The sequence below is a fragment of the Leptinotarsa decemlineata genome, unplaced genomic scaffold (assembly GCF_025532065.1).
Source record: "Leptinotarsa decemlineata unplaced genomic scaffold, Ldec_3_MD MMD2_tig00002974_RagTag_RagTag, whole genome shotgun sequence".
Taxonomy (NCBI): Eukaryota; Metazoa; Arthropoda; class Insecta; order Coleoptera; family Chrysomelidae; genus Leptinotarsa; species Leptinotarsa decemlineata.
Genome location: NW_027412578.1, coordinates 12,117,136 through 12,128,756, shown reverse-complemented (window position 1 = coordinate 12,128,756; position 11,621 = coordinate 12,117,136). Strand labels below are relative to the sequence as shown.

The 11,621-nt window shown below is 37.8% G+C and overlaps 1 protein-coding gene across 1 annotated transcript in view; it reads right to left on the bottom strand.

Annotated features, from left to right (window-relative positions):
• Positions 1-7,146: 7,146 nt before the first annotated feature.
• LOC111506880 (uncharacterized) overlaps positions 7,147-11,621 on the bottom strand; it is a 128,049-nt gene continuing 123,574 nt past the window's right edge. The window contains exon 6 of the mRNA XM_074177482.1: positions 7,147-7,408. Coding sequence (XP_074033583.1) covers positions 7,323-7,408 — 86 coding nt within the window. The 3' untranslated portion in view covers positions 7,147-7,322. The remainder of the gene's footprint in view (positions 7,409-11,621) is intronic.

Below are 11,621 nucleotides of genomic sequence, written 5' to 3'. Positions count from 1 at the left end.
ACTTTTTTACAGAAGTTGAAGATGAAAATGTGTGTTTGTTATGTAATACTTCGGTCTCCGTTGCTAAAAAAGGAAATATTGAGAGACATCATCAAACTGTATATTCTAATTTTGAAAAATCATTCCCACTACATTCTGCCGCCAGAAAGGAGAAACTGAAACAGTTAAAAAAGCAGTTAATTAGACAACAATCAATATTTTTAAGAACAGTCGACAAAAATAAGGCTGCAACTGAAGCATCGTAAAGTGTGTCCCAGATAATTGCACAAAAAAAGAAACCTTATGATAAAACAGGCGTTTTCAGAAGCTGCTGATTCGTTATTTGCCAACTTTAGAAATAAAGACGAGATAGTTTCAGCTATAAAATCTATGCAACTTTCTGCTAATACAGTGATGAGACGTGTAGAAGTAATGAGCAATGATATTTTTTTACAGTTAAGAACTGACTTAGATAACTGTGTTTATTTTTCACTTCAACTGGATGAATCAACAGATGTCGTTGACACTGCCCAGATGGCCGTGTTCGTCAGGATGGTTTTTAGTGATTTTACGATTAAAGAAGATCTTTTGAAGTTCATTCCACTGAAAGGACACACTACTGGACATGACTTGTTTTCTGATTTACAACTGCATTATCCATCAGCAAGCATTAGGTGGAAATTTCCTGAAACTAAACAACGTTATGAAACTGGTGGTGAAAATTGTGAACAAGATTAGAGCTCAAGCGTTACAAAGAAGATTATTCAGAACCTTGGCCGATGAAGTTGACTGTCAATACGAGGACCTACTCCTTCACTCTGAAGTCCGATGGTTAAGTAGAGAACGGGTGCTGAAACGTTTTAATGATGTCCTATCTGGCATAGTTCAATTTTTCAAACAACGCGATGAACCGACTCCGGAACTAGAAAATTCAATCTGGCTTAGAGATTTTGGTTTTCTCGTGGACATTACAGAGAAATTAAACGAACTTAATTTGCAGCTTCAGGGAAGAGACAAAGAACTAGCGGAAATGATTTCTGATATAAAAGCATTTATCGAAAAGCTGGAGTTTTGGGAACAAAACCTAATTAACAGCGATACCAAGCATTTTCCTATTCTTTCAGAAAAAATATCTCAAAATCCATTAGAACCCTATGACAACAAATATCATGTAGAAATAATTTCTACCCTGAAGAATAACTTCAAAAATCGTTTTAAGAATTTCAATGAAATGGCTTAGTAGCGCAGTTTGTTGTTTCACCCTTTATGGAAATTGATATCCAACAGTTTGCAACTTGTGTTATGCAGAACTTTGGCGAAGACATCGCTGCAACAGAAATGGAAGTCATTGAGTTTCAAAATGATTTAGCTTTAAAATCGTTGGTCTCAAGTAATGAATGTATCTGGCCTATTGTAAGTAAAAACAAATATTCAGTTCTATGCCGTGTTGCCTTGAAAGTGAAAGCATTATTCAGTTCAAACTATTTGTGTGAATCTTCTTTTCCCAATATGAAGTTTATTAGGAACAAATATCGCAATCGACTTACAGATGAACATTTGGATAATTGTATTCGAATGGCTGCATCAAATTATACTGCAAACATTAACAAAATTATCGATGAGTATGAGTGTCAGCCTTCTCATTGAACGTGCTTTTTTATTTTTCAATGTTTATGTTCATGATAGTGCGTTACTTTTTTGTTGTTATTATTAACTATTTTTAAATCATACGTAACATGTCGTTGTGGCTGGATAAAAGTTTGTGTTTATTTTTCAAACACCTTCGTTTGATAGGTAGGAATGTAGCTATGAACAAGTACGTACTAGTAATATTAGTTATTTTGTTATTAGTTTATTATTAGTACCTATGTATTATGTATTACCAGTTAAATAGTAAAATAAATACATATAATGATAAATTAACTGTGGATTATTTCATTTACGTTGCGTTACGTGGCTTCCGTGTGGGTAGCTCGCTGTTTATTCCAAAATTAACAAAGTAGCTCAACACATTGAAGAGGTTGGCGACCACTGATCTATATGAAGTCCTAAAAATTTTGTGGTTTGCGACGGATAGATAGTGACATTATTTATATCAACCTGAATAGGCTCTTAGTGTCTTCGGTTGAAGAATTCAACTAACACCGTTTTGTCGGCATTGACTATAAGTTTATTTGTGTGACACCATTTTGTGGGTTTACGACTTATTTTGTTCAGTTTCAACTGTAGTCCCGCAGGATTATCAGCTCCTTCTATAAGACTGCAGTATCATCGGCAAAAACTGATATTGATTTTGAACTTAGGTATTGAGGTAAATCATTGATTTAAATCAGAAAAATCAGTGATCCCAAAACTGAGCCCTGTGGAACTCCAATGTCTACGTTGACTGTAACACAGTTCGTATCATCCCATGTCACATATAATTTCCTGAACTTTATATATGATATTACCCATGCAAGAAATGTCCCTCTAATACCTATTGCATATAATTTGTTTGTGATGATATCAAAAGCTATGGAAATCATACCTTAGTCGATACTAATAATTATTTCTTCGATCGAAGTGACGTATTGACCTGTCAAATCCGATATGGAGTTCTTTTGGAGAGAATGAAATTGTTATTTGATTTGATCTATCAATTATTCGAATAATAGGTGTACCAGACTCCTAACAAATATTAACGATACTTTTTGGAAATGGAGAGGTTATCACCCACAATCCATGACAGTAATACCCCTCACCTGTATGGATCCAGAAGAAAGATGTTCCTTTAAGACCGATGATCAGTTCCAGAGTTTCCACCACCCATAAACTATATAGATGTATGAATGAAATTAAATGAAAAATGAAAAAAAATAAACAGTTCCATTGAAAATAATACGGAAGGTTCTAGGTAGCAGTCATCACATCACTCTCCTTAGCAATCTACGGTATTGATACACAAATAATAAAGTCGTTGGATGTACTATTCACATATTTATTCAGGTTACATTTTTTCGGAAATTTTGGGCATGAAGCGTGTGGCAGCGGAGTTCGTTCCAAAATTGCTAAATTTTGTGCAACAGCGATGCCCTAAAGCGTCTTGGGTATATGGTTATGGCATCAAAACCAAAGTCCAATCGTTCCATTGGAAGTTACCACCTTCTCTGAAGAAATATATTTCATTGTTTATTCTTTATTATTATTTTTATATATTTTACCGAAGTATGCGCTGGTCAGGCCCTATCCCCCGAAGCCCCGATACATTCGGAAGGGCGCGCCAGCATTATCAACCAACAACCATTCCCCACATCGTGGGATAAGTGATTATTGATGTGCCTTAAGCAAGCGCAGTGAACCAAGAATGAAAGCCTTCTGCATCTGTCCGGCTAAGATTTCTTCCTCAGTGCAACAAGCCGGTATGATTTCAAGATTCGAGAGTGGAGAGGGCATAATTCCACTAAGGACTCCAATAATCAGAACCACCAACTTGACAGAGTGGTCTGGATAGTCTGCGGAGTTCGAAGAGAAAATCTCAATATTTTATTCGTGTTTCCTTCTCTTTTTGGACGATATTCGTCTCGCCAGGAGCTGAAAACTCCACGACAACTATCGTCTTGCTCTGTTGATCGAGAAGGACTACATTAGGCTTATTAGCTTGTAACGTAGGGCAACACCGGTGTCTCGTAAATACTGTAAAAGTGCCGTACATGGTAACATAGCACTCTGAGGGTCGCGTTATGTCGATGAATATAGGCCGAGATCGCATATGCTGGACATGCTGATAGCAAGTGCATTATGGCCTCGGACGCCTCGCGGCAGGCCCTACACCTCGTGTCAGGAACTTCTACACCCATCACGCTACTGCGGTAGACTGAGGTGTTGAAGACACCATTCTGGCAAGCCATGATGAACCTCTCAGTTTCCGACTTCAGACCACTCGAACTGATGAAAGCAAAAGTCAGGCGCTTTGATAAGCCAATGTCTCCTTGAAGAAGACCCCATGCATTGGCTTATCCTTGAGTTTCCGCAGATCTCTGCTGCTTTTATCTGAGTTCCTTGATGAACGGGTTCCAACTCGGTGATAGAGTTGTGGTCACCTCGTTCAGTGTCGAAAACTAAGCCAAGTTCATCAGCTGCTCGGACAGCTGCCCTAAAGAGTAATTATCCAATTCCTGCTCTCTCATGGAGAAGGAGATCCGAATTCCTGACGACGATTATTATTATTATTGTCGATGTTTCATTCATTAGTAGTAATTATGATATGAATTGTTATCAATTTTATTGAAACCACGCGTTTCAATTACTGATCTGGAAAGTTTTCTTAACATTTGATAGCTACTACTGAACAATTTCTTTCTCTGTTTTATAGCCGCGTCGTACAAAGCCTACTTGACCAAAGTGTGCATTTCAAAGTCTACATGTAAAAATTTCAAAGCTCTGTATTTCAAAGATGACTCTAGCAATACATAAAGTGTGCTACATTTTAAGAAAGGCGATCTTGAGCGCTATTGAAATATTGTAAAAAATTATTTTTGTATCGATAACTATTGATATCTCATATAACCATAAATGGTTTTCCACACCATTGAATTCTTCGTAAAACTGTGCTCTGGCAATATTTTCATAGAAACAAAAAAATTCTTTAGGAAAAAAGTAACAACTTTTCGAAAATGCACATTTTCGAGAAAACTGTAACTCAGAAACGATTATAAAGGGTTTTTCAATTGGCGGGAGTAGATTTTGGCGCCCCGTGGCGGCCATTTTGTTTTGGTGACATCTGTCAAATTTTTATTTTATTATTCAGTTGTTTATGCCAAATCATCATGGCAAGTTACAAGATTGAACAGCACGTTCAAATGATAAAACTTTATTATCAAAATGAGTATTCGTTAACGCAAATGTTGCGCGCATTGCGCCCATTTTTCGGTAGACGTGGTGGCCCTTCACAGTCAACTCTTCAACGTTTGGTGGCCAAATTTGAGACGACCGGTTCAGTAAACAATCAGCCAATACCCATACGTTCAAGGAACGCAAGATCGACCGAGAACATCGCCGCGGTACGTGAAAGTGTACAGCAGAACTCAAGGCAGTCTATTCCTCGCCGTGCACAAGAACTCGCCCTTTCGCAGACTTCAACTTGTCGAATTTTACGTTGGGACTTGGGCCTACACCCGTACAAGATCCAACTGACCCAGGAGCTCAAAGTTCATGACCATAGACAACGTCGTTTATTCGCTGACTAAGCTTCGAATCGTTTGGAAGAGGACCCTAATTTTGGCCGAAAAATCATCTTTAGTGACGAGGCGCTTTTTTCGATGAATGGCTGTGTTAACAATCAAAATTGCCGTATATGGGCCGACACCAACCCACGCGAGGTTCACCAGGTGATAATGCATCCTCAAAAAGTTACCGTTTGGTGTGGATTTTGGGCCGGCGGCGTAATTGGTCCCTACTTTTTTGAAAACGACGTTAGTGAGGAGGTCACCGTCAACAACGAGCGCTACAGAACGATGATAACTAATTTCTTATGGCCCAAATTGAACCATATGGACCTAGACGACATGTGGTTCCAGCAGGACGGCACTACGTGCCAAACAGCAAACGCCACGATTGACATTTTGCATGAACGATTTGAGGTTAAGGTTACCTCTCGCAGGGGTGATGTGAATTGGCCAACAAGGTCATACGATTTGACCCTGCTAGACTTTTTTCTGTGGGGTGTCTTGAAGTCGCAGGTCTAAGCAAATAAACCACAATCGATTGATGCCCTAAAGGTGAACATAACACAGGCCATCGCTCAAATTCAGCCGAATCTATGAGGAAGAGTCATTGAAAATTGGACCACTCGGATCCGTGGCACCGTAAGAAGCCGAGGCGGGCATTTGAATGATGTCATATTCCACACTTAATGGCATACAGGCGCCTTTCAAATTGAAAAATAATTTTGTTAATACCTCACACACAGCTTGTTTTATTCCATTTCAATATGGTAGGTCGGTAGCCAAGCGGTTCGGCGTTACTGCTTTGTTCACTCACTCGAATTGACTGCCGTGTTGATCGGTGGTTCAAGCCCTATTCTGCTATCACTTGCTATCGTCCAACCCGTGTTAGGAATCACACGTTTAAAGGTAAGACCTCGTTAATCCTTAGCTCGCACAAGTTTCGACTATTGAAGGTTGTCGGTCGTAGGGGTGCGACAGCTGGTTAACGGAAAAACAGATTTTGAACAGATTTTTTTTTAAACATCTACCCGCCCTTATTGAAAAACTCTCTAGATATCGATATGCGGTTTTCACTATTAAGTTTGTCAAAAAATTTAACACGCATACACAGCCATTAGTTTTCATCTATCTAGCTTGAAAACAGGAGATTCCCTTTAAATGTGTCCAATTTGGCTCACTCTGTAAAAAAAGAACACTTCTGCTATTTTCATTTATCTGAATAATATTCATGCAGTCATTGTTCACTGTGGTTCTGGCGTTGAATTTGGTCATTATTACGCCTTGGTCAAAGAAGAAACGGACTGGTTTAAGTTTGATGATAGTCGTGTCACGAAGTGTTCTGGCGATGCATTGAATTTATTGGAGCCTCTGGAGACACCCTACATTTTGTTTTTTATAAGAGAGAGGACATTGTTAGATCAAGATCTTCAGATGATGTGGTGCTGCAGGTTTTTCCGGGTTTTCCTGCAGCTGAAAAAGCAAATACGCCACTGGAATCAATGAAGTCGCCCCGGAGCGCCAATTAATTTTTATTGTTGTTTTTATTTTATTTTTATCGTTGTTTCAATAAACATAATTTTCTAAAAAAAAAATTCAATTGTCAATAAAAAAAAATAAAAAAATGGGAATCAACTATTTTCTGTTTTTTTTTTGCCACGATGCTTCATTTTTGTTATTTCCCAGCATGAATGACTGTGATTGAATCATTTAAGTTTAAAACATAGGCGCATTATTTTCTGAATTGAAAAATTGAAAAATTTCAATAACAAATTCGTTCTTCAAGAGTATTCAAACCCAAAATGTAATTAACTCATATCGCGACTCCCTTTAGAATTTCATTTTTTCAATTTTTGTTACATTCTCCGTGAGTTTCTTCATCCAACTTTTTTCGTAAGTTGAGCTCCCAATCACTCTTCTGCAGTTGTAGAAGGAATGATGGGGTTTTCCATCAATAACTCAGTCGCACATCATAAATAACTTTTATTCAAATTTCTCCTCACAATCGATTTACAAATAATGGAATATCTCATTTAAATAATACAAAAGTTTCGTTTATATCTAACTATTTGCAGCAAATATATCATCACAAGTATCTTTATTTTTATAGTAATTGGTTATTCAATTAAAACAATCACTTGTTCAGAACATCGACGTGAACATGAGAAGAAGAATCATGGAAACGATTTTGCTGGTGGAATTGGCTGAGCTGAAGTTGTTTGCTGTCACTGCAACAAAAAAAAATAGTTCAGGGAGAGGTGGTTGTCATAAAGAGGAAATTTCTAAAAATGATTTGCAAAAAATACGACGGTATATCTTTGTAATACTGTAGCAGAATTTCTGAATCGTCCAGAAAGGACGCAGAAGGAACATAAATACTCGAGTGTCTATTGAATTCATAACAAAGATTTTGGAAACTTACAAATATGAAAAAACTCGATAGGTTTCTTCTTTCATACTGATGGAAACCACATTAATATAAGTTTTGTTATATTTTCATACTCGCCTTCTGAAAATTTTTTATTGACAATGATATTAGATAGAGATAGATAGTTTATTTAACTACGTTATGTAAAAAAATACATTTGTAGCAAGTCAAAACATTAATTTTTGAGCTATTCAAACATACAAACAATCAACAAACATTTCAAATATTTTACAAATGAAATAAAAATAACACCACTATCTTCAGTGGTGACGTAAATGTATATGAAGGAAACAGAATATTATCAAAATTGAAAAAATAATATAGTAATTAAAGGCCACAATTGAAGTGATTCAGATTCTAACATGTGAGTTGATGTTGACAGAAAAACAATGTGTCGTTAGGAAATTTTTGGTAAACCTCTTGAAACTACATATAGGTAGATCTTCAACAGTGGGTGACCTGTACGTTAAGGAAGTTGCGTTGATGACCATGTTCAGTGTCACTGTTTTTCGAGTTTGAAAGCCGTGGATTTTTGGATTTCTTCCTGACGTTTTGCTGGCGCGAGTGGCTAGCTTTTTCAGAGGTTTAACCATCGTGGCTCGCTTTTAGTCAGTCATCGGACAGATATGCCCTAATTTAGGTAGACTGTGACGTCATCACACCAGCCAGGTTGCCTCTCAGCTCACCAGACAGCGCAGACAGACCACACAGGCAACCAGAATGCACCAAATTGTCACGTGGTGTCCTGTCACCCAGCTAGTTAGGCGGTGGACCAATAAAAGTGTACCAAATTGTTACGCAGCTTGCCAGCTAATCAGAGTGCACGCTTCTGCATCTCAGATCATCGTGGCGGGAGATTTGCCCTAATTAAGGCAGACTGTGACGTCATCACACCAGCCAGGTTGCCTCTCAGCTCGCCAGACAGGGCAGACAGACCACCCAGGCAACCAGAATGCATCAAATCGTCACGTGGTGTCCTGTCACCCAGCTAGTTAGGCGGTGAACCAATAAGAGCATACCAAATTGTCACGCAGCTCACCAGCTGCATCTCAGATCATCGTGGCGGGAGATTTGCCCTAATTCAGGCAGACTGTGACGTCATCACACCAGTTAGGTTGCCTCTCAGCTTGCCAGACAGGGCAGACAGAACACCCAGGCAACCAGAATGCACCAAATTGTCACGTGGTGTCCTGTCACCCAGCTAGTTAGGCGGTGAATCAATCAGAGTGTACCAAATTGTCACGCAGCTCACCAGCTAATCAGAGTGCATGCCTGCATCCAGAATATCATGACGAGAGATTTGGATTTCAGGCAGACAGACGACCAGGTGTATCCCTCAACAAGACAGACCACTCAGTCACGTGGTGTGATTACGTCAACACATTTTTGTTTCATGACGTCATCTCATTATCCTGATCAGGATCGCCAGGATTGAAAAATAATTTTCTCACACAGTCCCTGTGTGATTGCAAGTGAGACAACCACACTGTCTGCGCATGCGTATGTATTTCATTTTAATACAATTGGGTTTGAAATAGGAAGTCAAACTGAAACGTGGAAAATAAATAATTGTTTGAGAAAACAAAAAATGAATCACCCGTCGATAGCAACGTAAACTGAAAAATGAAAAATGATTCGAAACTTATTTAAGATTATGTTCAACATCAAAATAATCCTCCAAAATAATCTCCAGAAAATCAATGAGTTTGTTTCAAAATACCTATTTTATTTTAATGTTTTGTGATTTATAATAAGATATCAATAATAATAAGAGCATTCATTAATATAGGAATCCTAATATACATAATACAGTTATAACAATCACATTCTGAAAATACAAGTATAACATAAATAATAAAAATAAATAAAATAAATAAAAAAAAATAAAATAAATAAAATACTGTACATTTTTGAGTAATTTTCGGTGTTAACAAAAAATAAAAATAACTTTGAACCAAAAACTTTGAAAACTATTTTACTTTTCAAAAAACTTGACCATGTTTATTACCATAGTTGTGTGATTTGTAATATTGCAGGCTTTTGAAATGAACCGTCGTATGCAGGATGCTGTCTATTTATCGTTTTTGCGAATTTTCATTTTTCGTACTACCCATTTGAAAAAAATGGTTAAAAAATAAAACTCCACTTTGATGGCCATGACTAGATGACAAATCTAGATGTATTTTTCAATGCTGATTTCCGAGATTTTTCAAAATAAGACTACTTTACTCCTGTCTCAAAATCAAATATTTGAAGGCTCCTCGTAAATTACGTGTGCTTTACTGTATTTCGTTGGTGCATGTTTAGTTTTAGGGGATGCACAAACTTCTATCAAGCATAACTTTTTGTTGAAAAACCTTCAATATGACACCGACACTGGGATGACACTGTATAAAGTAGGTAAAATTCAGTTAGGATGAAGAAACTGTTGTGTACTGAAACGGGTGCTCTAGTTTTGTAATCTATCCTAAAAATGATACGTTTCCACTAATATTCATCGAGTTTATTGGCACTTCCATCACATAACTCATTCTATGCGTATACTTCAATTTCCTAACTCAATTCCTTTCGAAATGCATACCTACTTAGGAAACAACATAATCTAATAAATTGGCAAACCTTCTGTAGTACCAAGCTAAAAACCTAATAAAAAGCAATTTCGATCAAACCGGACTTTCCAATTAACCCCAATGAAGGTCTGCTAGATAGAAGCACCCCTCGTAGTTGGAAAACGTTTTCGAGAGGGTGGTGCGATAAAAATTAGTGGGCCATCGCACCTCTCATAAACACGGGAGCGAAGAAAAACTGATAAAAAAGAAAGCCTCCTACTCTATCGAGGCAGTTTTAGGCCGGTGAATAGTCGAATAAACCGAACAATTTTGATTGTTATAGTTTTTATAGCTTACCCCACTATTGCTATTTTGAAAATGGTAAGACCTAGAAGTTCGGTTAAATTGGTTAGTCAAAAAGTTTTCTATTTCAGAAAACTTGTCGGAATTGTCAAATTTCGATTTTTGGCTATATCGCCTACATTTTGAATGATATAGAAAGGCAGCGAAATTTTCAATACTGTTTTATATATGATCTGAACCAATTTGCAATGCAACGTTTTAGTCATTATATTCCATCATCGATTTGTTTGAATACCACTGTAATAACTAATTCAGCTATCAAAAAACATCTGTAAATAGGAGCGTACTATGCAGCTTTCAAATCATATAATCATTAAACTATAAAAGAAGAAGGGCATAACATAAACCCATCCAAATCGACCATAGTAGCATTCACCAAGAGGACTAAAACAGAGGGACTCGAACCTCTAAAACTTTGAGGTGAAGAAATACAAGTGTCGGGGGAGGTTAAATATCTGGGAGTAATTCTGGATTCCAAACTGACCTGGAACCAACACTTGGACTGGATAAAATGGAAAGCAGATGTAGCACTGATGCTCGCCAGACACACCTATGGAAAAACATGGGGTCTAAAACCAGACATGGTATATTGGCTATACATGATGGTGGTTAAACCCATGATAACATACGCATCTTTGGCCTGGTAGCCAAAGATGAAGCAGGCGACCGCTAGGCAAGGTGCAAAGACTTGCATCTTTGGGAGTGATGGGAGCAGTGAGAACTACCCTAACAGATGTATTGGAGACACTCCTGAATCTACCTCCTTCACATTTTATGATAATGGAGGAGGCCAGGATGGGCCAATTCAGACTGGAAAACTCACCGAAGTACAAAAGATCGGACCAAACAGAACGAGTGGAGAAGCACATATTGAATATGTTCACGGACCACATGACACCGAAGTACGCCTTTAACACAAACTTCACGGCTAAAATCATAAGCCGTGAAGAGTGGACGACCATTAGTCATTCCGAAAACATGTTTGAAAAAAACACCTGGTATACAGATGGATCGATGACCAAACATGAAAGGGGAGCTACAGTTATCCGCTAAGACTATACACATCCGTCTTTCAGGCGGAAGTGTTTGTTATCTTACAAT